The sequence below is a fragment of the Amphibalanus amphitrite genome, unplaced genomic scaffold, assembly GCF_019059575.1.
Source record: "Amphibalanus amphitrite isolate SeventyFive unplaced genomic scaffold, NRLGWU_Aamphi_draft 000258F_arrow, whole genome shotgun sequence".
Classification (NCBI taxonomy): Eukaryota; Metazoa; Arthropoda; class Thecostraca; order Balanomorpha; family Balanidae; genus Amphibalanus; species Amphibalanus amphitrite.
In genome coordinates this window covers 22,390-50,000 of record NW_024881753.1, presented here as the reverse complement: position 1 = coordinate 50,000, position 27,611 = coordinate 22,390, and the positions used below count along the sequence as shown (strand labels likewise).

The 27,611-nt window shown below is 49.4% G+C and overlaps 2 protein-coding genes across 4 annotated transcripts; one reads left to right on the top strand and one right to left on the bottom strand.

Moving 5' to 3' along the window:
- Window positions 1-124: 124 nt before the first annotated feature.
- LOC122386655 (tubulin polyglutamylase TTLL5-like) lies at window positions 125-22,118 on the bottom strand. The gene is made up of 14 exons (XM_043376061.1): window positions 21,704-22,118; window positions 13,722-13,883; window positions 12,864-13,010; window positions 11,319-11,439; window positions 9,299-9,391; window positions 8,509-8,765; window positions 8,043-8,145; window positions 5,663-5,759; window positions 4,942-5,150; window positions 3,785-4,040; window positions 3,182-3,407; window positions 2,659-2,818; window positions 2,142-2,308; window positions 125-1,776 (listed from the first exon to the last, which is right to left on the bottom strand). Exons 1-14 carry the CDS (start codon window positions 21,844-21,846, stop codon window positions 1,464-1,466), a joined length of 2,454 nt encoding a protein of 817 aa, XP_043231996.1. The 5' UTR covers window positions 21,847-22,118; the 3' UTR covers window positions 125-1,463.
- A 468-nt stretch (window positions 22,119-22,586) lies between these two features.
- LOC122386627 (cytochrome c oxidase assembly factor 5-like) lies at window positions 22,587-25,217 on the top strand. 3 transcript variants are annotated; one of them, XM_043375991.1, is made up of 4 exons: window positions 22,587-22,629; window positions 23,300-23,439; window positions 23,763-23,864; window positions 24,894-25,217. In XM_043375991.1, the coding sequence occupies exons 2-4, from the start codon at window positions 23,329-23,331 to the stop codon at window positions 24,933-24,935; spliced, it is 255 nt and encodes an 84-aa protein (XP_043231926.1). In that variant the 5' UTR covers window positions 22,587-22,629; window positions 23,300-23,328; the 3' UTR covers window positions 24,936-25,217. The 3 variants fall into 3 exon arrangements, with proteins under 3 accessions (XP_043231926.1, XP_043231925.1, XP_043231924.1); XM_043375990.1 differs by having other exon boundaries at window positions 22,600-22,651; XM_043375989.1 differs by lacking the exon at window positions 22,587-22,629 and adding an exon at window positions 22,762-22,849.
- The last annotated feature ends 2,394 nt before the right edge of the window (window positions 25,218-27,611 follow it).

The window sequence follows — 27,611 nt, the reverse complement described above, 5'->3', positions numbered from 1 at the left end:
GATAACTATGAATGGTCCAAGACACAGCAGTCGCCGATTCAAGACCGTTTAGTTTCCCAAATTAGCTTCAGTGTTATCCACGTGAAAGCACGTTGTTCCACCCTCAGCTAGACAAACAACAGAGTCCCTTTGTGCCTGACTGTATTCGCTCGCTCCTCTCATCCCTCTCTCTCCCCTCCCTTCCTCTCTCTGTGACCCAGTGACTCGATATGAAAGGCAGGTCGGGCCGTCGGCACCCGCCGCGCGGTCCTACAGACCACGCGGAGTCGCGACACAGGCCCATTGTGCACCATTGGCTTTGGCTTGGCAGGCCCCGGCTTGAGGAACATGACATCAGTACATAACACGCAAACTTTAAGTCATCGCCGAGGAAAAAAGACGATCGTTGCTCCGCGCCCTGAATAATCTCGTTGGTAAGTAGCACATATAGGTGTTTGCACTCGTAAGACACATGATTTTCAGGGAAGTAGCTGGTACTAAATAAATAGATAATTTGTGAACAAACACAATCACACTAAACACCAATCGACCTGGCATAATCCACAACGCAGCAGGAAACGTAAGTTATGCGGTAAAGCTTCGGCCACTGCCAAAAATAATACTCTAGCTGGCAGTATTCGGATGTAGGAATAGCAAAAACTACCGACAGATAATACTGAGCTAAAGAATGTGTAAGGAAGTGAGCTGGCAGTTGCTTCGCCATAATCACTTATCGCTGACATTGCAGAGTGATACTCAGCGTAAAACGAGACAACTATAACACAAAACAACACGAGATTAGAACAAGAATATTGAAACAAACACGCATGCGTAGTAAAATAACACATAACATTGACTAATTTGAAAATAGAATTGCTGCTTCACTAGCATAGAAGTGATCACTAATACTAGCTTCGCCACGACGCAAAAGCGCCGCATTGGTATCATGATTAGTACCGCAATCAACTGAACATTTCAGCACACTGAACCCAGACTAATTTCGATGCTTCGACGCTTCAACTAGTGTCTGCTCGCATCGCAAAACTACTGAAAAGTAGTTCCTATTCGTTATTACACCCAAATCGCTCACTGAAAACGGTAGTGGCTCCGCAATAAGTACTAGCTATGGTGTCACTGACTAGTGTTGTAAGCCAACTCGCAGGTACCCTGGTGATTTAGCTAGCTCGCAGCGCGGCGGCGCGGCCGTTCGACGCGGCAGTCGCCCATGAAGATCGGTTCGGAAGTGAAGGCGAGGTCCACGCCTACGGAGACAGCCCGCAGGGGGCGCCACGGGACCCTCGGCTGCCCACCCACCCACAGGGCGCGTCCGTCTGGCCCGGACTATACTAGACCCGACTAGACCTTTCACCGGGCCAGGCCAGGCCAGACCAGGCCAGGCCAGACAAGACCAGACCAGACCAGACCAGACCTAGTCCAGACCCTGGTCTAGCCTGGCGGGAAGGCTACAGTTCGGCCGCCGTCCGTTACCTGTAAATCTTGTTGAGCGCTCGCACTCTGTCCCGTCCGCCGCCCGCCGGTGCCGGGAAGTCCCTCAGGGACGTTTTGAGCAGGTTCCCCACGGAGAGGGCTCCCGTCTGGCGCGCGCGCGCCGTCTCCGAGTCCGGCGCGCCGTCCTCGTCAGTGCGCGCCACGCTGGTCGTCTCGTCGGTGGCGGCGCTGGAGGGGGCGGTGCGCGCGCGGGAGGCGGGCTCTCGGGCGCGCGCCCGCCCCAGGAACAGGTCGGCCGAGTTGAACAGCGACGTGTGCAGCGTGAGCGCCTCCTCCAGGTCCGACTCACTGCCGACGGCGGAGGGAGACGCGGTCAGACTCGAGCAGGATAGACCCACACGAACACACTCAGTGGAACATTGACAGGAGCTGACATTGGACACACACGGAACACCTGACTGGCGCAAAACTACATAAAAACTAGGTAGAAATGTGATTAAAAGCGTTTCACAAAAAGCGTAAATGTTCCTTCCTTGCATGTCCTCCATTCAAGATCACGCTGAGTACTGAACAGTGAACAGCCCTCGTCAATAGCAATTACACACTATTTTATTCTGTAATGTCATCCATGATCAACCCCTAAACCACGTCAAATATCGGTCTCAAACATTTTCAGTCATTTTAGCCAAGCTTCATCCCCGTTTGTCTCTCACCTGGCCCCGGTGACGAACTGTTTGTGCAGCTGAGCGTCCAGCAGTGCCGGGCTCTCGCGCGGCGCCACGTGCTCCAGTGTCTCCCGGTTGTACAGGTGGATAAAGTCGCCCAGCTGCTTGGCGATCAGGATCGCCTTCTCCACCGGTGTAAAGTGTCGGCCCGGCGTCTGAGGGAAGGAGAGATACGGAGCTGTGAGAAGTGGGGGATAGACATACGAATAGACGCTTGCATGAGCTGCGTAGGAGTATGTGTGATGACCAGCTGTGATGGTGTGTGAGCTGTGACAAGCTGATGAGATGTGTGACATGATGGGACCAATAGATGAATCTGCTACACTAATAAGTTCAGTCTGTCGAATTTATGTGGTTTTCTACGTAAAGTGGACCACTATACTCATTTCCACATTCATGAAGCAGATCGGCTTCATACACTCCATTCTCCGACCCACCACCTCATCTCTCTATCTCTCTCAAATCTCCCACACACCTCCCCGGGCCGGGTGATTTCCACACTAACCTGAATGGCGTAGGCGTCGGTGAGGTTTCTCGCCGCCTTCCTGATGAACCTCAGCACGAGCTCCAGCTGGCCAGAGCCCTGCACCTGTTCCATGTTACACATCAGTCGGCGCTGAATGTGCTGCAGGTAGAAACTGAACGCCAGTCGCGCCTGGTACCGGCTGAAACAGTGATAGAGGGCGTGGTTAGAACGGGTTGGGTAGATGGGCGAGAGGGAGACAATATAGGTAGAGGTACCTTTACATTCACGCCAGGGAGGGCTAAATTTTGACGATTAATTAATCAATTTTGACGAAATCAAATTTTGGGTGTAAATGACTACTCGAGGCTACATGAAACCAAAGCCCGGCAAATCTCAAACAGAACGCAGAACAACGCTTCAAGTGGCATGTAGGCATGTAAGCAGAAAATATTCGAGAATATGACGCTCACTAAGCACAAGGACCTTATCCCAGCAACTATTGAACAAATCTCTAGATGAAAACCACCCCAGTCCACAGTCCGTCCCCAAGGCGCGTCCGTACCTCATCCTGACACCTCGCTGCATCTGCTCGATAATCTCCCGTTTGACGGTGAGCCGCTCCGTGGCCCGCTCGGCCGCGTCCCTCCCGCCCTCCCCGGCGCCCACAAACGCGTCCTTGGAGCCGCGCGCCAGCGGCCGCTCATAGCAGGCGGTCCGCTCGCTGCGAGACCGACTCGTGATGCTGAGAGAGGGGATACTGCTGCTCTTGCGGCACAGCGAGCGGGGACCTGTCGTGGGCGGGGGGGGGGGGCAGGGTTGGTCATAACAGCTACAACAGTATAGGGATATCGGTGGTGGTAGGGCGCATAACGGCAAACAAAGTGGAAGACTTGCAAACTGTTGAATACCACGGAACCAGGCACACTGAATAAAGAGGCAAATTAACTGCTCACATTGCACAGAATACGGCGAGTTCAGCGGAGCCAGTTTGAACACGGTTTTTTCTACTCCCACTCCATACAATCCGAAAAGCATACCAAATGTTATCACATATTACGTTTTAGCTCTCATGCTTAGCTCGATTAAACCAGACAGCCCTCTCGCTTGTTGTACCCCACCACAACCCCGCACCAACTCTGTTTCCCCGGGTCACCGTCTCCCTCACCAGAGCTGCCCTGCGGGCCGCCGATGGTGTGCGGATACAGCTCCTCGTGCAGCATCTGGTTCAGGTGCGAGTTGACCGGTGCCAGGAAGCAGCTGTACAGAGACCACGTCTCGGGCGCCGGGAAGATGCGGATGAAGGCGCCGCGCCGCGCGTCCTCCTCGCGTACCTCTCGGACGATGCGCGCCTCCTCGGCAGAGAGGGCCGAACGGAGCGGCTTACCGCCGCGGGGAACAGAGTCCATGGAGGGGGCGCGCACCTGACGGGGTGGGGAGGGGAAGGTGTGATCGATAAATACGTTGTTCTACTGAGGAACATTTGACATTGATATGCGTCTCCGGAAATGCTTATGTAATACGCAATTCTCCAATCTACTGTCATTGATATCATTACAAAGATCTAACGAAACACAATTCGCTGCCTAATCGATAGGTCGCATTTCGGTTGATTTGAAAAGGGAACTCAGACAAAGCGTAAAATATTTAAAGTATACGTTAAAGGGACCCTCCCGGCTCCCACCTTCAAAAAAGTTAATGAATTGGCATGAAAGTGATGTCGCTCGGTTCAGAAAGAGCGAAAACCAATATCTACTAAGTTTCATCGAAAAATATTCACCGATTTTCAAGATATTAGACCTTTACTTTTGTTTACTTTTTGGGATCTCCGCTGTTCCTAGCGACTTTATTTAAAAGTGCGGCATTTGTTGCGCGCAAAGCAGCATATACCACCGCGTGCTACAAAACATTTTAGTCAAACATTTAAAAATCGTTAGATATCTGCGATGACGTCACACATTCAGAGGGGTATTCTTATGCATTAGCCCCTCTGAATCAAAATGCTGCAATTTTGAAATTCAATATTTCCGATTTAAGGCATTTCTCGATGTTGTGAGTGCCGAAACCGGTAATTGTGAGCCAGGGACCCCATTTTGGCTATCTCAACTCAAATCTAATGTTAAGGTGGGAGGGTCCCTTTAATAGAGAATTAACTACGCACAGTAGCTGCCAGACGCATTTCGAAATGCCATCCTAATCAAGATTATCCAATTAGCTACACGGGCCGCTCATTTCCTGTCCAAACCATCCTTCTCCTTTCTCTCTCCCCTCCCCACCAGCCCTTCCTCCCGCACCCCAGCCCTCCTCTTCCCCAATCTTACTCACCCTGACGACAGCCCTCTGCCTCTGTTTGACCTGTCTGGCGCGGCCCGGGTCCACGGCCGGCACCCCGATCAGAGTGAACAGGTCAGAGATGACTGCCGACTTGACCTTGCTGTCGAGTGGCGTGTCACAGCCCAGAGAGGGCGAGAGGTTTACCTCCAGCAGCCACGGACGGAGCGAGGAGTCGATCAGGATGTCGAACCCGTACAGCTCTGTGATAGGAGAGGGGAAGAGTTAAGCTCTGCGAACGGGAGGGGGAGGAGTTAAAAGACGTCCTGGGTTATATGAACGTCAGGGGTTTGTGTAGTGATGTGATGTAAGCTGACACTCGGTGGTAGCAACAGCCAGGAATGTCAGCTTTAAGTACATTATACAATACACTAGAACTTATGCAATATGCAAATATGTCATGTATGCTGCCTGGTAAACGTAATTATGCTTGCGTCAAGCTTGGACGATACAAATAGATTTGTGGCAGTACCAGGTAAGCTACGTTCATAAATAATGAGGTAAACTACGTACTAGGAAATTCGCTACATCTTTAATGAGCACCAACAAACAAAGTCGTACCAAAGTCGCCAAGCAACCGGCAGCACCCGTTCCTTGTTCAATCATCAGGCTTCCACCGGTGAGGAAATCTCCTCTCCCGACGCCCAGTCATGAGTCAGTCCGTCAGCCGTGAGTCATTTCATCGTTCGCGGGTCAGACCGGGCCGGACACTCACCGAAACAGTTCTTCCTGGTGGGCACGAACATCTTACAGGCCGTGGTCACTGTCGGCGCCACGGCGATGATGGATTTCACGATGATGGCCTCGATGTCCTGTCAAGCAGACAATCACGCAGGGTTAGTGTTTTGGAGCTCTCACACAATGATGGCAATTATGTCAGCTGTCCCTGTGCTATCGACAGCTAGTGTCAGCCAAATACTTGGCGGAATGAGGCTATGAAGTAAATAATTTACTATGTAAGATCGATTATAGAAAAGGTCACAGTACCATACAACGCAGTGGGACAGCACAATCATTGACGTTACAAAACACACCGACATTCCTGAGCTGACGGTTTCCGTGAAATGTCGGTCAGAGTTGACACTGCATCATTACGGGGCGATTACATAGCACGCAGTTCCAATTATCACAGAGACATGAGTTCTCGGCGATAAATGACATCCATCTGCTAGAGATATGTACATCCCGAATGCGCTAAAACAACGCTGAGCCTACATCACGTCAGTCTGTAGTCACATCGAATATTCGATCTCGTAAGGGACCATTCATCCACGAACCTCACAAAACATCCGTGACAGCATGAATTCCACTTCATTCGTTCATTCATTCATTCATTCATTCATTCATTCATTCATTCATTCATTCATTCATTCATTCATTCATTTATTCACTAACCCACTCACTCACTCACACACTCAGCAGGGGCCCGGGAACGATTTTCAAGTTGGGGGGGCGAGCCTAAAATGCCTGACATGATGCATATGAAGCAGTGGCGTAGTTAGGGGTATAAGGGGACACGTACCCCCCCCCCCCACCCATCGGGTTGAAAGGGACCCTCGGGTCCGAGAGGACCTGCGGTGCCATTTGACCGCTGAGGATTAACGATGACCATATTTCGACTCAGAATGGCCTCATAGGTCTCGTTAGTGCACCTTATGGGCCCTAAATAACCACACTAAAATCTCAACAAGGGCCCCACGCCGGCTTCTGAGGGAATCTTGCTGATTTTAAGGGCCCCTCGGTGGTCTCCAAACTCCAAAGGCCCGTTACTGGCCTCTGAGAGTTCTTACCGGCCTATGAGGGGCCAGTTCTAGGGGCATTTCCCGCCTGTGATGGTCACACACTTATTTTTCCGAGGGTCCCATAACGGCAACTGAGGGGGCCCTCATCGGCGCCTATGAGGGCCCACACCGGTGTCTCTGAGCATTTCACACCCCTAACTCTGAGTGCCTATACCAGTGCCTTTTAAAGCCCTATATCGGCGGCTCTGAGGACCCAACAGTCAACACCTGCGCATCTAAAGGCCACCCACTGGAAACTTTGGAGGGCCCCACACAGGTGACTCTGAGCCCTGAGGGCCCCACCGGCGTCTGACAGTACCATGCCGGTCTCTAAGGACCCCACAAGACTTCTTCTGCCGGCCTAAGGGCCCCGTGCCGGTCACTGGTTGGTTTGTAGTTCCTGTTGGGTTTCCCCCTGTTGGTTTGTAGAGGGTTCGCGTCAGCAGCTCTAAAGACCCCACACCCGTCTGTAACGGCTCCACACCAGCGTCTATGAGATCCCAGAGCAACGCCTGTAAGGACCCTCACCGGCGCCTCTGAGAGAATCACACTAGCACCTCTGTGCGCCCGAACCGGCACCTGCCTCACTATTGAAAGCCTCACTATTGAGAGGACCTTGTCTGAATATATCTGTAATCTGTAATCTGTAATCTGCATCGCGGCCCATACCAATGCCTCTAAAGGCCCCTTACCGGCGGCTCTGAGGGCCCTATACGCCGGTGATTCTGAGGGTGCTACCGATAACCAAATGCATCAGACAAGCCCTTAGTGTCGCTGAGCTTTAATCCCATAGATACCGGCCTTCCGAGGGCGCCACGTCAGTGCACTCATTGCCCCACACCCCTCCCTCACACCCGGAGCGGGTAAACTGTGTTATATCTATATTATAGCAACGATTTTACCACCGTTGTACGTTATATATTTCTCAAAGTTTTCTCAAAATGGTCTAGTATAAAATCTGGCCTGCCAAACTCATGGCCAAGGCCAGGCCCAAACCAAAGCGGGATGACAATAGCAGATGTTGTGAAATCGATACTGTATCAGCAGAAACCATTCAGATGGCTAGGAAAATGCCGTGTGATGATGTTTAGATGGAAAACAAGAAGGAAAGAAGTCCGGAAAAGGGAAGAAAGATCCTTTCACGCTGCCTCAATGTTGAGGGGGCGCCGCCCCCTCGGCTCTCAAGTTGGGGGGGCAAGCGCCCCCGCTGCCCCCCTGTTCCCGGGTCTATGACACTCAGCGTAAAACCACACCTCCCTCCCATCGCCCCACACCCCTCCCTTCCAGCGATACGCTCCCCACCAAACCCTTTACCTGCATGAGTCTCGTGGTGTCCTCGCCAGCCAGTTTGAGATGTCGCAGAAGGGCCGACAGAGACCACTTGTTACCGTAGTCGTCCACCTCGGCGTCATCGTTTCTGGAAGGACGTGGTGAGGAGGTTAGGGACGTGTGACGAGAGTCAGGGAGAGAGGACGGAAGGTCTCAGCAAAAGGAGAGTTCGCAAAAATGTGTGGAGAAAACGGATGTAGGGTAGAGCGATGGGTTCTCTCGACAAAATGCCGTGACAACTCGTTAAAACAGGAAAAGCTTCATTTCTCTGCTTAGTTATAATTACATCACTATCTTCAATGTCCTACCAAATCTAAATGAAAATAGACCTCCTCAGTATCACCGAACTTGGCAGACAATATTCATAATAATATGATATTCATTGACAAGAATGTAAGTCAGCGTCCCCTTTACCCCAGCCTGCCCCTCCCATCCGATCCCTCCGACTCACTGCACGTAGTTGGTGTGGTACTTGTTGACACTGTAGTTGGTCAGGTGCATACACGGGTTCCACAGCATCTTGGCGCTCTGGTCGTACTTGACGGCGGCGAAGCGGATCAGGCCCTCCTCGTACAGGTAAATCACCAGAGGGTCGTAGGAGGTGACGGCCACGTACAGCCGCACGTCGCACTTGTAGCCGTCGACCAGCAGCGGGTTCTCGATGTACTTACAGACCACCACACTCTCGTCCAGGGGGATCTGGTCCGGCTGGGGGCGGGGGGGGGATGAGAGAGGTAAGACGGAAGACGGATGAGAGATGAAAAGATAGCACCCAGAAGATGGAGCAGGAAGGCCATGTCGTGGTGGTAGGGGTGGAAATGGCGAGCAAAAAGACTACATAAATTGAAAAGCACAGGGTGGTTTGGGGATCAATGTTTGATGGAATATACATGTTGGCTGGTTTTATGACCCGTAATCCGCACACCAGTGAAGAAGTCAGTGGGATCTCTTTGATTTATGCTGACTGACGGTCATATTCGCCTGTTTATGATCTACCAGGCTTTCAGCTTTAGGACATACAATCCTCACCTACTGACATTAGAATCTTATCGTAACGAAGATTCCTAGGCTGAAGTTACGACTAGATCAGGTGAAAGCTACCAGATGGGTGAACAATAACCATATCTACCGATGACATAAGTACTAACGCATATTAAAAAGCTGATTCGATCCCCATAAACATCACAGGAATGCACTATGCATACAGCAGACAATCCTTCCCGATCCGTCTTCGGTCTTACATGGTTAATGAGGTAGATACCACGGCCGCGTGACGAGGCCACCGGCTTCACGATCCACGCTCCTCGGTCCTTCAGAAACGCCGAACAAAACTCCTGTCAAACGAAAACGGAGGACGCACGTCAGACCGTTGTGATCCGTCGTTATTCCCCTAAAACTGACCGCCGACACGGCTAACCCAGTACTGGTATGTTTGCCGAACAGCATACCAGCGGGCTCAGCCAACAGACGCGTGCTAACGGTTCATCAGAGGTCGCTCGAAACGTGACACGAGTCACGCCAGCACCTCACGACCGAGGAAGTCTGTACAACTGTCACGGAACAACTTCCTGGATAGTTCGTGGTCTATTGACGTAAAATATCGCCGGCAGGCACACATACGGTTCCACAAAGTTATCCACAGAAGAGCCGCACAGTGGGCCAGGCGCTTCAAAAAAGCGGAATTAAATCATTGAGCACAGCTGCGGTGCCAAAAACGATTCGTTACAGGGTAAAATATCATGCTAAAGCCGAATCCGATATCCATTTTCAAATTTGATTGGTTACGCTAGGTCACTGACCTATGACGTCATTATTTAATTTCTGCGCTGCACATGTGCCTGGGACTGGCGGGCACTATGCCGCATTGGCCGCGCGCTTGCAGTCTTTTCGTGGTTTCAAGCGTTCAAACATGTGATATGATGTTGGTCCCATGCATTAGGGTGGGTGTAAAGGTCACCTGAAGGTCAGGTCAGGTCATTGACCTTCGATGACCTCGATTCACTTTTTCGAGTTTTACATGTTTCTGGGCTAGTTTTTGGAGCTGAATTCGAATTTAGGAACCATTTGAACATTTACGAAGTAGTTTTGGTGCCTTCGTAACATGTTACGAAGCTGTCAGAGGCGGGTTGACACCTACTACGAATACCCGGCAGGACCCATACTGGTTGACCTGACCTGAGCTGACCCGACCTGGCCTAAATGCATGAAGACATCATCTGTGATCAAAACTAACATGATATTCGTGATCAGCATCCCGAAAACCCCCTTAGCAGCCACACTATACGACGTTCTAACAGGTCCCGACTTTCGGCCAATGACCTGACCTCAGAGGTCACCATTTGACCTATGACCTTAAAACCGGGTACCGTTGGCTTCGTCTCGTGACGACCTACACGATGGTTTTTTCCGCGAGGCTCTAGCTCAATTAGGGGCCAAACGCTAGGAGGGTCGCATCCCCCTGTGCCGTCGAGGGATGCAAAACGGCCTATGCCGGCGAGGGTTAAACCCTTATTTGTCCATTTCGCGCAAAAATGCGCAAAATATTTGCATTGGGCAGCAAGCTATACACCTTGAGGAAAGTCAGGCAGCAAATATCTTCGTGTTGTTCGGTGACGTTTTCTTTATATCCTTATATAAATTCATTGCGTCGTTGCACTACCACGGTTCCGAACAGGCACTGTAAACCCCACCGCTACTAGTAAGCATGAAATAGTTCCCGGGAACTTGAGTACGAGAAACATGCGCAGAAATACCGGCTGTTTTTTTAAAGCTATTTTGTACGGAATAACTTTAATGATTTTACGCTGAGAGCTTTTGAATCGGGGGAACGGAATATGGTACACAGCAGTCATTTCCATCTCCAGTCGGTAAGTCCTACTTTGCGACGTTATAGCATTATCTGCCTTGACATTGGGGAAAGGAAACTTGCTTATTCGGAAACTTTGGACATTTTTACAATACTCTATCCCATAATTACAGGAATTTCACCGAAGTTGATTTTCGACTTAATTCCGCTTTTTTGATGCGCCTGGCCCACTGTGAGCCGTAATGATGATTGGTGATACAGCATCCCGGAAAAGAACACAGAAAGAAGGCGGCGTTCGACTTACCGTGCAACTCGCTGGGATAAACACAACACAAATTAGCACACCTATTCTAAGATGATTTTCCTTTAAAAAAGCTCACCCGCCAAATCATTCATCTACCTTTAAAACAATATAAATAACATACAAATACAAACAACCAAACAAACAATCTCACCTGATACTCAGTGGGCATGATGTAGCTGGGCGGTATGAAGTCAAAGTGTTTGGCGCCGCGGATGTACTTCATCCTCTCGATGTTCTTACAGAGCCGGTCCTTACGGGTGAGCTCGTACGACCTGCAGAGGAAGCAGCGCCGGCTCAGTTCACTAGCTGCCCATAACGCGGCCAACGCGGCGGAATGTGGCCGCAGGGGCGGACAATGAGGCCGCCGTGTGTGCTCTGTTAATGCACGGTCAGCCGCCGCGCGGCGCTGGAAATAGGCGCCGAGACGGCGGAGTTTCGGGGACACTGGGAGATTTCGACATGGGTGGTGGATTCTACAGTCAGCCACCGTGGCGACAGCGGCAGGTCGGGGATGTTAAAATCACGGCCCGAAACGTCGAGATGGGAGACGGCGGCAGTTAATGGGAGGCAGAATCTGTAGTTATTGAGTGGAAACGTTCATATAGTTAAAGCTGGTGGGTTAATGGTTCGCAGATGGCAAATAATTTGCATATGGAAATATATCGCTATGGTGAACTACACGATTTCACGAATACAGGCAGCGAGGGCTGTGAGTTGTAGACCCGCCCAATATTTCGGGTGTTACAAACTTGATTTGGCTCCGCATGATGTGGGACTCAACACACACAAGACCCAATCTGTAATAAGGAAAAGTTGGAGTCTGCAGCCTGCAAAGTTTACTACCAGTCTGCAAACACATCGAGATTAAAAGATATTTATAAAACCACACCTAAGAAACACGAATATTAGCCGCCGAGCAAAAACACTTGTTTTGTATAGCGCGTGGGAACCTAATCCTTAGCATCTACGTAACCAAAAATGAGCTCCTGCTGTGCACAGGAGTCCATACAATGCATCCTACATTTGACTGAACCTACCCACACAAAACCAACATATCCCCGCAGGCAACTCAGCCCACCCATCTGTTCAGCTCCCACAATAGATACCGAAGTGACATACAGCCACACAATCCCCTCCCGTACGCCGCCGTAAGCTGTCCAATATCTCTCCGCTCCCACTTTAGCGTGCGTGTACGAGCGTCGGTGACGGTCGGGCGGCTCAGGACGCCGCGAGAGGTCAATAGCTGAGCTGATAGTCGATACAGAGCAGCGGCGGACCGGACAGGAGAGGGAGGGAGGGAGGGAGGGAGGGAGGGAGGGGCACTCACCTGAGGGGAGAGGGACACCTGCAAATGGTGGTGGAATAAGAGGGGGGGGGACACTCGCCCCGCGCCCTCAAACAAAACAACACGGGAGGAGATGGAGTGCTGTGATAGACAGAGGGGACGGAAAAGCAAAGTGGGTGCCACACTCCTCTTGAAACTACGTTCAGAGATCAGCAGGTGACATAAGGATACATAAAAATAACACACTATCAACATTTACTCAGATGAGTACCAAGCCATCAGTCATTCTCATTCGCCAAATCGCTTCATTCCGAACTGGAATCAATACAGACAACCACGAGTGAGCGAAGCGCAGTACCCAGAGAACAGTGACCAATCACTGACCATCCGCCGTAACCCCTGAACACCCACCTGGGGAAGTGGTTGACGCGCTGGTAGTCGTACAGGTTCCGCAGGACGAACGGCTTCGGGTGCACCCCGGTCCAGAGGATATTGAAGTCGCTGACAGACGCCGAGGACTCGCTGATCCCGTGGACGTCCATCACTCGCCGGAACAGTCTGAGGATGATGATGATGTCGTTATGTCGGTTATGTCGGAATGGTTATGCCGATGTCGATGGTTATGTCGAAAGTGATTAATAGCATGCGAGTAAGGTTGTACCGAAAGTTGAATTGTAGTGAAGACAGTGGCGGTGGTGGATGCTTTTTTGTCAGCATCGGGCGCCAAAACAGAAAAACCAAGGCTAGCTGCTAGTATCACGGCCAGAATATTAATACCTTTCATTTGCAAACTCGGCCGGAAAGCAGAGCACAGTTGGCGGCAGATCAAAGCAGCTAGATCACAGTAGCGAAAACACGCACACTGGTGATCTCGGTTTCCAATTACATTAACAGGAAATGTTGCAAGATGGGGCACCCACGCACAATCAACTCGGCATGTAAAACCAGGCACAACATAATGGGCTTGTTCAAATGCAGCACGCATCTACCGGTCTCATCTGTAAGACAAGTGCAGAGGGTAGTGGTAGGGGAGGGGTGGCAGCAGCTCAGGCCACCCACCATCAAACAATGGCATTTGTTTGCGCTCCGCACGACCCCGCAAACATGCCGGAAAGCTGATCTGGATATCGATCACGCGGCAAACACAGACACAAACAAAGCGGAAACATGCACCGTGCATGCATTGTTAACGGCCGTCAGATACGAAACGATCTGATGCGAGTGTCTGATGTGAGCGGCTCCGGAGCAGCGCGGCGGGTTTCCACTCACTTGCTGTCCGTGTTCTGCATTTTGAAGAGCATCTGGTACTGGCGGCCGATGGGGTCGGGCGGCTCGTCATCCAGGTTGGCCGCGTTGAACCGGAGCAGCGCCTGTTTTCGGCCCGGACCGCCGGCCCAGATGAGCCACTCGTCCTCCTCAGGTAGCGTGATGCTGCGGAGGGAGAGGGTAAGGTCATGTCGGGTCAGGTATGAGGTCAGAGCAGATCAAGTCAGATCAGCTCGCGTAATGGAGCAGGATGGGAAGAGTGAGGCAGGGTCTGAAAACGCAGATGACAACGGATCAGGTGAGGTCATGAAGGTCAGGTCAGGTCAGGTCAAAATAAGGGTGGAGCAGAAAGGAGCAAGATATAATAGGATAAGACCAAACGGCAGGGATCAGCGCAGAGCATGGTAGGAACGGCACGGAAAGGCATTGCGAGGTGATAGTCTCGCCACACACACAGCTATCTATCCGTGGAGCAGACATTCACCCACCACAATCTTCAACAGTAAACCTGGTGCAGCGATCTGACCGATATGGGTTTCGCGTACAGCACACGACAGATAACAGCCATATATCACGGAACGTGAAATCGCTGCACTACCTATCGGGAAAACGAGGCTAGACGGTGACAAACGGGGTCAGACTGGGTCAGACTAGGTCAGACGGTCGTAATAACCCCGATAGTTACCCCCTGACCTGGCATAGCAATGAATTCTTAAAACGTTTGAATAATTGAGCAGAGTGATAGTAAAAAGGAGCTGGTAAGTCTCTGCGGCTCGCACTTCACCCTAATCCATCGTCTTAATTTAATGGACATACCGTCACGAACATCACGAAATCGCGGTGTTTTACCGCGCGTAATTCAACTGACACATGCAAAGTCACCGTCATTTTCCGGCCAGCGAACGGCACGAACGCGTGAACTGAGTGATCTAGGAACCTCTGGCTTCCTGGCGCTAATGCCGATCTGACGAATTATCGGTCACGACCTCAGTGTGACACGTGACCTGGGCGTGACACGTGACATAGACTAATACGCTCTATGACCTTGTGACATCGGAATGCAGACATATCTGAATGCAGACACATCTGTCATAGTGGCCAGGTGAATGTGGAACAGTGCATTACGAATAGTTCGTTGTTAGTTTTGACCGCCTCAAAAGCAACTACCAACTACAGCAACACTAATTAGTTGATTCAATTCGGCAAATGGTCACCCGTGAAACATTGCCACGCGGTAAATCGATGGGCTCCAATCGACAGGTGGGGTGGGGTGACATTATCAGTCAATTTAGGTTGAAACGACACCACAAATCAATATCTTTATGTGCTGACGCATTTCACTCACGTTAAAGTATTGCACTACCTCATGTCAAGAGGTTAAATAGGCCGATAAGTGATGACCATATCGATCAAACACATGAGAAAAAAACACATCATTTCATCACACATCGCATGTGACGTCGATTGTGATTGGCCGCACTGAGTGAGCCGATTCAATCACAACCCACGGACTTTAACGTGATATTGTGTGATGTGCTTCAGCTTGACATGATAGCCAACATTAAGTCGACTGTTAATAATCAGTTGATAGTAAGAGGGTGAAAAACTGACTCATACGGTGTGCATCAGTGAATTGAAGAGTGCATTTAGATAAGAAGCCCTTCAATCACACATGGGGCCCCACAAAGCCAGATTGAAGCCCGATGAAAGCAGGGATACAGCTGATTACGGTCAGGTTAAGTCTTCAAAGTATGATATCATCGAAGTACGGTAAGCGCCAGAGAAAGTCGTCATAAAAGCAGTAAATACAGTGCAATATCCGCACCAACGTGACCTCATGGCCTTTTAAAAGCAATAGCCATTTTGATCACCACCGTCCACCACCTTTTGAAAACCCATGACGCCATCCGTGTTTCTGTTTCCCCCTGCCATACACAACCCAGCGCCTGCCCCGGTGGCCCACCCTGACATCAGAGGCCGTGCCGGGTCCACAGGTTTGGGTCGGCGAACGGACGGTGATCTCACCGATCTCACCCACCAATCAAACACAGACGCCGCTCGTCGATCAAAGGGTGCCGCCGGACCGGCTGCCGTACGGGGCACGTATATGGCCGCGGAAGCTTCAGGCCGTAGCTCTCGTAATAACCAGTCGGAGGCAAACAAACCAGTATCTGACCATACGTAGCCGTCGGGACAAAATCGGTCAAATAGCTCTGAATTCACGGCATAGTAACAACCATTTTTGAAATGGGGAGCCATGAGTGCAAGTCGTTAGCAACTAGAATCCACCCGGTGTGTGGGTAGGTAGAATAGCTGTGCTGCTAGATTGGAATATTTGGACGAAAGCGGACCGTACGTTCATTTGTCCGGTTCGGAATAGCCGGTGACCACTACCCACACGGTCTAATCAACATCGGACTATCTTTGCTAGCTGGTGCAAGGATTAGCGTGCTAATGCAGCATTGATAGGCAAGGACCCAAACGTGAATCATTGGCTACTGTCTTCCACACCTGCCTACTACCCTGATAGCACCAGTAGTGTGGTCTCATTACAAAATATCCCAACCGCAAAACACCGTCGCGACGCGACGGCGGGTCATCCCTTTACACTGGGGTGCCTAAGATCCCTCTTCCTATTCCCCTCCCCCAACCTTATCAGCTAGCGGTGACTCAGAGGGCCCGGGCCGCCGAGCTGGTGGCCCGCTGCACCGACTGCAGGCCCGGGACGTCTCTGGCCTCAGAGCGACGAGGGACACGCCGTCCCAAAGCCCTCTGACTCACGCGGGACGCAGGGTGAGGAGCGTCTCGCACCGCAGCGGTTTGAGGGGACCCGAATGGAAAATGACGCCAGAAGTAAGTTTGTGTGGATGCTGCTTATGATACATATTGGGGAAATTATGATGCAGAATGGACTTTGTGTAGATGCAGTCCTAATACACCTATGCACCTATGCAATTATTTATTCAGAGATCTTCGCTATCCAGTGCCTTCGAAGGCATCTTTCGACCTAGAGGCAATTGATCAAATTCAACTAATTTCACAGTCCGAGTTCCGTTTATTTCACCCGCGCCGTGCGGTTGCACGCTGTGACCCCGGAGTCAGGGAGTACCGTCTCCTCCAGCGGCGGGGCGGACTGTTGTGAAACCCGCGCGTCTTCGTTCATTGGACGTCGGGTCACGCACCACACTACAGACCATATACGGTAGTGAGACGCCGGCAATGTATGTAAGGCCGTGGAGAGGGGTTCCACGCCGGCAAGGAGCGCTATACACGCTCCTTTAGGCTCTGAGATAAGAGCAGGTGAAAAGGGTTTATCACCAGGCAATAAAGGCTTCGAAAGACATCCAAGAAGAGCATTGTCAATAAATCACGAGTGTTCCAAAGTGGACAATAAAGCCAGAACAAATATCCCAGGTCCACAAAATTACATTAGTTTTCATTGATAATGTCAACCAAAACGCAGTCTACCTTCAGCAAAGTATTGCAATGGTCGACACTGAGCACACTGAGCGCAGACCGCTGAGTAAGACGCCGCGAGCGACCTGTCGACATGCTGTCAGCGTAGTCAAAACACGGCAGATAGCCGAAGATACTGCACACCGGTCATGCGCTGAGTGACGGAACGAAGACCCTCTATCGAGTCAGACCATCCAGGAGTTTTGCATGCCTCAGTAAAAGGACATTACGCTGGAATTTCAGCTAGGTACCTTACAAATTCGGGACATCACCCTCCCCTTTCTCCAGAAACGTCTCCGACTCGAGCTGCTTTTCCGCGCAGCCGGGGTGGCAATGGCGTGCTGTTGACACGTTTGACACGACTGCCGCATCACTCAGTGTAACGTGTTTACGGAGAGGTGTTTATAAACGGTCGTGTTTACCGTGCGTCACGCCCCGCCAGGACCCGAGGGAACAGCCGCACCGGTAGCAAGGAGAGACTTAGGGGAGGAAACAGCGAAACGCAGCCACAGTAGCGAGAAGAATCTAAAAGTGAATGCCCATAAATAACTAACGCTCTATCGTAGTACGTCGCCGATTACAATTCACGATTGGCCACCTCTCGACGCAAGGCGTCAAACAAGATGGAACGATAGCCAAACTGTGATGCCAATCGCCGACGAATATCCATAACAAGTTCTTTTCTGGACAGATCAGACAGCAGGCCTATCGTACAGAGATGCGATATGTTGTGGTTCTGACACGGGGAAAGACGCCATCCATATTTCCTCAGGAGGGGGTGGCGACGGCTGGACAGGACCACTCCATTTCACATCCAGAAATGGTGCTGGCCAGTGGAATAAATAAGAATAAAAGAACAATGGTAGGTCTTAGAATTGCTTGTCGAGCTTCTAGCATGATAAAGTAGCTAACAAAAACTCCAATGAATTCTTGAACAGGCAGTAAAACGGCAGTAGCTAGAGTAAAACCGTTTCGAAAGACAAACTGTACAGATGTCCTTAAAACAAATCCTGGCCAGCAAACAACGCCGGAAACATCAACTCAGGTAGCGTCGGGGCAGTACTAATGCCAACATGCTTATTTTACTTGCACCTGTAAGTACTTGGTGCCATGAGTTGGCTTTATCGACCATGCGGAATAATCAATATCCCCCCTCGGATTCAGGTTGGCAACACAGACGGCACAGCGGGGTCGGGGGGGGGGGAGTAGGGCGTCGCCGTGGGGGCGGCGTCCTGTGCCAGACAGGGGTGACGTAAGGGGGAGGCCGACACGCCCTTCCGGCGCCATCGATCAACGGTGGAGATGCAGACCGGCGACTTAAAAAGAGAGCTTCGACCGACTACTGCACTGGTGATGCAGAGGGATGAGATGAGAGCGGCAGGATGACACCAGTACTCAATAGACCGTGGGATAAGAATAGCATATTAATCGTAATGTATCGCCAGTAATTTTTACACATGTAAGCACTTTAAGCAATAAGCATGGTTCATCCTCTGGTCGGCCAGAAGAAGCCGCACCTCTCCTATCGCAGCCGCCCTGTCCCACCACACTGATCCGGGCGGCGCCGCCCTGCTATAAATGTCCCATCAATCCGCGATATCCGGGCGCCGTCAGCCGTGGGTGGAGGCGCAGGGAGACGCCGCCTGGGCCAGTCCCCAGCAGAAGTCATCGGTGATTGATCGGGGATACCTGCGGCGATCTATGCACGAGCACGGTATTCACTTAGGAGCGTTCCAGGGTGAATGACTGACGAGATAGGAGCACTCGGGGTATATAGAAAACAACAGAGCACTCAGCGGCGAGTGACTGACGCCATTAGAGCACTCATTGGCAGCTAGCGGTGTCATGAGAGCACTACATGGCCAATGACTGCGTGTTGACTGTTGGAAGTCACTCAATGGCAGCTTGTTATGACGAGAGAAATATCTGTGGTCAGGACAAGGCGATATGGATTTGTCCTTACAAGCCGGACGTATTCCATGAATCTATCGCGGGACTGAGCCATGGACAACGCGGGTTCTCCCGTGCGTGCGACATCAGCACATATTTCCGTCCACTGAGTCCGCTGGATAAATGACGTCGCGAGAAATGAAAACAAATGACCCAATTAGCCCTATTGTGCGCCAGTTATCCCAATGAAAACAAAAGCCGCTGTGTGACACAGAAAATGTTGGCTTTACGAGAACATGGAAGGTGGGACTGGTGGAACTCTAGCAGCGGCAGCCTCCAATCAAAACATGACAGAAACGGACTTGGTTCGGTGGCATAATAATACAAAAAAAGATCAGGAATTCTGAAGAACTTCATAGAAAGAATGATAGTTTGCGCTCTTTCGTTTTCCCACAATATTCGCGCGTGTTTGCTGAACACTCTCTAGCCGTGGATATGGCCGCCGACTGCACACACCCCGCCCATCTGCCGGAACACCCACGGCTCCGATAGCGCCGGCGCGGCGGTCCCACCAGAGCCGGCGTCTGTCAAAAGTTCCACGACCCATACCGTGACAGCCGCTCAACGTCCATTCCCGTGACCATCGGACACGACAGCAGAAAGCGTGGGATGGCCGCAGTACCGCCTCACCGGCTGTCGTTACGGCGGGATCAACATAAAATGTCGCTAGGAAGACCATATAAGTGCGGTGAGATCATGGTCCCCGGTGGATAAAGGCATGGACGGGATGGGGTTGAGACGTCGAGTGAAAAAAGGAGTGGTTTGGCCAAGGAGTGTCGCCGTAGACAATCGAAATGAAGTGGGTAGTCGACTGATATTTGACAGCTCTGGTAATTTCGTAGGACAAAAAGGTGAAACTGTGCCCAATCACACTCGGAACCCAATATTGGTCTCTCGGAATTCAATTTGTGGAAACGTGGCGCTCCAAGGTCGTCCAACTATTCGCTCGCCGAACGTGCCAAACCAGCTGCGGAAATACCAGGGTTAATCACTGCTGAGAGATAGCTGAAATTCAAATAAGACCCGTGGTCCGACAGTGACACATCTGTTCCAGGTTAGCCGAAGAGCGCTAAGGTTGGTACAATAGACGGTCTACTCGCTCAGCGTGAATACAACAGACCAAATGCAAACAACTATTTGAACGTATTGGAATCAACGGCTGATTCAACATTCAACTCAGCGCTCTCTGAGACTCGTGTACATCTCATCTCTCGACTTCGGTAATCCCGACGTGGATGTCGATGAGTTTCCCAGTTCAACTCTCTGAAGTAACGGGACGCCGCACCGGTCACTCGCAGGTGAAAGCAACGACCGGCTACATTCCCAATCCCAAGGGTCTTGATAACATCGATGTCCCTATCTTCAGTGAACGAAGCCATGTCCAGCTCAAAAAGATCACCGTTTCATCAGAGTGACATTTGCACTGACTCGATCGTCACGCTCCTGCCCGTGACACCATTACATATCGTCACGGCGTCACGATATCTACCACATATCGTCCACCGACCAGTGACCGCCGTGACGCCCCCCCCCTCACCGGCTGGTCAGTGGTCACCCGCCACCCACGGCGGCGGTCCCAACATACAAACACCGCTGTATGTGGTCACTGGATGGCGTCAACCGACAGCAGAACGGCTCATACGGATCGTACCGGCAGCCGAGGGTCGGGACTCGGGTCACACGGGGGGCGGGGAGTGGGAGCGCCCACAGTATGACCACCAGCGCGGTACCGATGACGGTTACGTGACGAGTCGGCCAAACCTAGTCACAAAGATCGCCCAGAGCCGTGAGCCTCGGCGCTGATTTACGAGTATCGGTCACTTTAGCGGCCCAGGGCGGTGAGACACGCTAAGATGTGATCAAAATGGCACAAAGTAGTGTCAGTAAGCGGAAAATGTTACCTGAGGGCTGAGGCCTTCTCCTCGCAGATCAAAGAAGCGATGGGATGGGAGTGGGACATAGCAGAAAAAGTCAGGCAGAGTTTGCTGTAATGTCAGGCTCTCAAGCAGGGCATGTCTGCACTAGAATTGTTCTCAAGTAGGAGGAATAACCTGCTGAGGCAATGCAGATTTAATGCAGACTTTGTGGTCAAGAGCTGAATATAAACATGTGAAAGTTGCATGACGATACACTGTGTGCCTACATGGAATCGATGCTAAAGCAATGGGACAAATGGGCAAAAAATGTTCCAAGCCATCACTTATTTAATCCAGTTACACTGGCATACCAAAGTTCCTCACTGTTGGGATAAGAATTTCACAAATCTCTGTCAACTAGCCTGTTTGTGTTTGAGAATTGCAAAAATATTCCACGATAGGCAGGGCTGCTTCACAAGCCTAAAAGGATCACAACTCTTTTTTGACATAAAAGATGTCCTAGAAGAAAATAGCAGTCCTAAGATGCAAGTTTAAGTTAGCCAGTTCATATGAACCTATCTTGATCTAGACTGCTAGCATAAGACAAAATGTAAAGCACATAATGATGCTGAAAAATGAACAAACACACCCAAACAAATGAGACGAGCCTCACAGAAACGCATGATCCCATCAGCTTATATCTGCTGAATGATAAACACTTACTCTTCTTCTCCGCCCTCTGTCGAATCATCCCAGAGGACCCTGCGCTGGGCTCCTGGATTTTGGTCTTTCTTCTTCCAAGGTGTTGGCTTCCCTACATCACCACCAGCACACATTGCTTCATATGCTAACTGCTTATCATCCATTTTGAATACAAATAATATCACTAAGACCCAGTGTGAGTTTGAGCTAGATAAAGTCTGAAAGCTGGGGGCCTGGTCTGTGGGCTACAACTCTTTGGCGAGAGTGGGCTTTTCCTGGGGTTATTTGAGTGGTGATCAGGATAGAAGTAGTCACAGTCAATGAATATAAAAAGGGCAAAATCAGCAGCAGCACTAAAAGCTTATAAGCCCCACTCCAATCGCCATCTCACACGCCCACCTCCGCCCGCAGCTCGCAAGAACTGGCGCACCCAGTCAAATTGGAGTTTGTTTACAGTTCAAGGTCCGTTTGATTGATTTCGAAAGGAGTGTATGACGTCATATAAGGTTTTGGTGACTTTTGACTCTTAGTTCTCAGTATAAAACGCGATGACCAAATATTTTGACGATGTATGAGAAAAAAACCCTGAAAATGATATTCTTTATATACTCTCGGCGAAGAATAGGCACAACACCGGGAGTACTTATTTTGACGTCATTTAATATCACTCAGCTGGAAATTTTGAGACAAACAAGAAGGATCAAAGACAAAAAACAGGTGTTCTAAATTTCTAGCACTATTTTTGTCAGCAGCAAAATATCGTATGATGATGTCATTAGCACAATGGCCACCAATGAAACTGCAGATTGCTGCTCATGAAAGTAGCGATGACGTTATTCTCGTAAAGCAAGTCAAGCTCCAAAAAATAGCAGTAACTGGCTTCGAACAAAAAAAGAAGTATATTTGGAGTGGCGTTGGATTGGGAGTTGGATAACAAATAGGATAGGGTGACTGAACTGGCACTTAACGGTGAAAATACAAAGAATAGTCATATAACTTTGAAGGAACAGTGACATAGTGTCGTTTTACATATTTGTATCATATTTTCGACTGATATTTTCGACTGTCGACTGAAACGATATTTCAAGCTGGATTTACCCACCTTGACCTAGTCTCTGAAAAAGAGGCAAATCAAAGCTGAAACACTCAAAGAAATGACCAGATAATGTATACCAATGTTTGTAATCATTTTTAATGTCAACAGGACTTTCAAGATAAATAAAAGCTAATTTTTCTCAATTGTTTCAGATGCTGTAATGCAGACTGCCAGTTGTGCTTTGTCGCTAAAGCTGCTAAGGCATCTGAAGCGGTCTCAGTCTATGTCATGTGCTGAGGGGTCAGGACAGGCTGTGATGGTTTGATATGATGTTGTGCAACTGCAGCACCACTTCGAATCATTCCTCAAAACTCAGCAGTGATGTTGATGCATTTGACCTGAGATGATCATTCAGATCCTTTTAATGGACTCTACAGGTGTTTGCACAGAGATATGACAATAAATCATGAATTATCAGCTGCCATCTCAATCTGTAAGGTGACTGACTGTGACTTCATATCTGCCTGTTGGCTATCATTGGAACTGAGAACTCTGCTGAAAATACTCCTCTTCTTGCACAGGTCCTAACCTCTCCATAAAAGCAGCCAAGATGCCACAGAAGTATGATGTGGATGATGAGCCTATCGCTCAGCAAACTGTGCCCTGCCAGGGGCTGAGAGAGGAACTGAAAACCTGCATCATGAATAGTCCATGTGTCAAGGTGAGTAGGGCAGGAGGGACTGTGGTATAATTTTTTGCCACTCTGATCATGTAGGATAGGGGGACTCTGATATTTTTTGTCACTCTAAGGGCAACTGAAGTGATAGATATTTTGCATCTATCATTAAGATATAGCAACTGATTGTATTTTGGCACTCTTGTTGTCAGGATAAGAGAAATTCTGTCATTAATTTGACACTCATGCGTGATATCAGCAGTCAGAGACTGAGATACTCTCTGCTTGTGATGGATGAAATATATAAGAAGTCAGCGATCGCGTAGTTCGCGATCGCCCATTCACGCCCCCCCTCTCTCCGCCGGCAGGGCGGCCGTCTGCCCAAGGACTGTCTCACCCACCCGGATCACACCGTCCCCGACGAGTGCCTCCAGCTTAAGTGGTCCTTCTTCGAGTGCAAACGGTCGCTGGTGAGTACGCCATTGTCTTCCTGAATTCTGAATCCACATCCTGCTGGCGTTTGTTCATCACTTTATCGTAAAACGTCGTTGGGCGTGGGCAGTGGCGCCACCTGAATAGGACACAAGTTCGGCCGTTCACCAGAAGGTGGCGTAGTTGTCGCCTTTACCGCTCCGATATCATAGCATAGTGGCTCGGCTCCATAAATGAAGCTGCTTGGCTTTCAAATTCTGATCAGGCTCTCTACCTAGTAAGGATGCTGCTTAAAAATAACATTTTAATAGCTATTTTCAGAGCTGTTATTACTTAAGAATACTCAATCATTTAACTTTGATAAGGGACAGTGTTTTCATGAGGAATGATTCCCCTAAGTTTCCTTGCCGTGCCTCCCAGCCTTTTCCACCGCCATTTGCGCCGGTCCTCAATTCATCATTGCTTTTTATGGATTAATCCCGCCGTATTATTTTACTTTGTTCGACGAGGTTGCGAGTTCCGAACTCGCTAACTCCATCCACCCAACTCCGTGGTTTGTGTTAAAGGGTCCGCTCCACTCCATCCCATGTTTCGGCTTCCGCCATGCGTCATGCTCCTGATGATGTACTTTATGGAGGTTTCGTTTTCCTAATATCGGATCGGCCTCGGATTCCAGCTGTTTTGTCGAGAATCTTGGCTCCGGTCGTGTCTTTATTTCGCCTTGTTCGATGTCATTGTGTTCCACAATTCCTCGAGGTCCTCTTACCAGATTCAGTCAGGTTTTATCTTGTCATCGTGTCTAATTTTTTGTTTCGAACTCCAAGCTTATACATTAGCCTGAAGTGTAGTATTTTGCGCACTTTTGCACATTTTTACTTAAATGCATTCCGTTTCTTTTCATGGACACGGGTTGAGTTGATCCATATCCATTCAGTCCATATTCATTATTCATGTTTGCTTGTTCCTAATCTTTTCCGGGAAATCATGGTTAAAATGGAAACACCAAAGCAGTGTGTAAGGACGTCTTTTCACTTTTTGTTTTTAATGACTTTCTTTCCTTGTTGCAGTTGGATGCTCGGCAAAGGTTTCGCGGTCGCAAAGGCTACTAGATTTATTATCTCGTCGATAGTGTTTCTTTTCAGTTACGCAAACGATCGTATAAAACCGGCGTCTGATTTCTTCATGTCGATCTTGGCGCCGAAGATTGCTGCTCGTGTCGAGAGTGTCGAGAAGGGCTGGACTTGTCGTTTTCCAAGCGACTTCAGTCCGTTCGGTGATGCGTGACTTGGGTGCCTACCAGTGAATTCGAGTGAAACTGTGAGGGGTAGTCAACGGAACTGTTGGAAATCGTGATTTGTTTGTGTTAAAATATAGTTAGCGACATTTGTAAATGCTGCATTACATGTCCTGGCGCTATGCTGAGATGGAGCTCGACTGACTAAGCTGAAACATATTCTATTCGCTGGAACTTAACATTCACTCAATTTCACCGCATTTCTGGCAGTTCCTGATGCTTTTGTCATAGATCATCAAAGCGGCGTATGACATTAATATAAGCTTTGATATCATATTACAAAGCTCACCGTCGCTTGGTGATACGGCGGTGTACTTGTGCCGCCTATTTCAAGGATATTAATGTCGTGTTGGGTGAATATCAGCCAACTTACAACACGGGTCAGTCAACGACCGGCCAGACTAAGCCGCTGTCCCACAGTTGGCTAATGTGTTTGTCGAAATGCACCCCTCCGCCCCCTGTCCGTAATACCTAGTTACGGGGATAGGATTAGCCATCTCATTAGGGAGTTGCACTATGTCCGGAGTCGGACGAGTCGGACACGTTCAGCCGAGCAACAGCGTCGTCATGGCAACCAGACAATCCGATCACGCAAACCTTCATGTCCGGGACCGTGCCAAATAAGCACCTCCCGGCTCACGTGGAGGTCATTGACTTTGTAATGCTTTCTGAGCTTTTTATCAAATACGGATGATGCTCCTTCGCGCTCTGTTTGAATTAGCCCTATTTAGCATATACGACCTGATGTGTAGCTGATAATGTAGTGCTTCAACGATCGAATTTACGGAACTCAACTCAGTATTTTTCTTGGAATGTCAACGAATAGTGCACATAGTTTAATAACGGTTTTGGACATACGAAGACACGTAGACTGCTCAACTTAAAGGGACCCTCCCACCTTCAAAAAAGTTAATGAATTGGCACGAAAGTGATGTCGCTCGGTTCAGAAAGAGCGAAAACGAATATCTACAAAATTTCATCGAAAAATATTCACCGGTTTTCAAGATATTAGACTTTTACTTTTGTTTACTTTTTGGGATCTCCGCTGTTCCTAGCGACTTTATTTGAAAGTGCGGCATTTGTTGCGCGCAAAGCAGCATATACCACCGCGTGCTACCAAACGTTTTAGTAAAAGATTTAAAAATCGTTAGATCTCCGCTGACATCACAAATTCTAAGGGGGCATACCAATGCACTAACCCCTTAGAATCCGAAAACTGCAAGTTTGAAATTCCATATCTCCGAATTAAAGCATTTGTCGATGTTGTGAGTGCCCAAACCGGTATTTGCAGGCCATGGCCATCAATTTGGCTATCTCAACTCAAAACTAATGTTAAGGTGGGAGTGTCCCTTTAATAAAGCCTCATTTGAACTCGGGTGCGTTTGACATTAGAAGACCATTTCATCAAGTTCAGGTGATACTATTTTTGTTACACAAAAGTTGATGTTCGGCGGAAGTGGCCAGGGTATGACGTGACAGTGTCTGTGTGAGACAAGCTAGTCGCTGACTAAAGCGACACGAATGAGGCTTTACCAGAGATGTTGCTGGGGCTGTGAATGCGATATCAAATAGTTTATTTTATGGCATGCGACTGTGAATTTGTATCCGCGAAGAATGAAAGGAACGAGGAAACTTTAATCGTACTGAGAGCATTATGTGGTATCGTTTGAAATGCGCAGGAAAGTGGCAGGTATCTCCTTATCATTGCTTAGAATGTAGAATTGAATTCAGAATGGCCAAAATAATCCACTAAAACGAAACAAGATCGGGCAAATAATAAATTAATTTGTGTGAATTTTCGGCGGACTTAACTTCATGAAACCAGCCAAGGTCTTAGGTCAGTATTCGTGCCGCTTGCGAAACTAAGCTACACCAGGAACATTAGGACACCAGGAAAGGTTATTTGTCTGGTCTTAGGCATTACTTTGCTTCTGTACTTCTGTACGGTTTTTGTAGTCTTGTTTTGGAGTAGGAGCTTGGTATAATTTAAGAGTCGGTGTAAGGATGGGGGATCGCCGTAAAATTTGTTACCTCTGTCGCTGGGCAAGAAATACGAAACTTTGCCCAAGCTCGGAATTCATCCTGTCCTGAGCAGGCTGTCTCAATTCGTGGTTTCGTGTTTGCGTGAAGCCGGTGGAACATCAAATAATTAGTTCGTGGCTGTGGGTTGTGTCGGCGGAAAATACGGCTGCAGCCTGGCGGAAGGAACTAATTGGTGTGGACGTCAGAGCTCGGGCCCCCAGCGCATAATGCTGATTGTGGCGCCGGGGGTGAGCCATCTGAAAATGGAAAGTCGATTTGCTTCAATTGAATCCTCTGTGATGTCAAACAAAGTGTATCAACATTGCGGTCTTTCGGAGACAGGTGAGGCAGAATCCCATTAATTGTGTGCAAAATGGCGACGATTGAATGTGATATCAATACCAAACCACTGTAGGTCGCTCCATTTTCATGCGACAGGCGGGCGCAATACATTCCCCTGTTTGTTTGA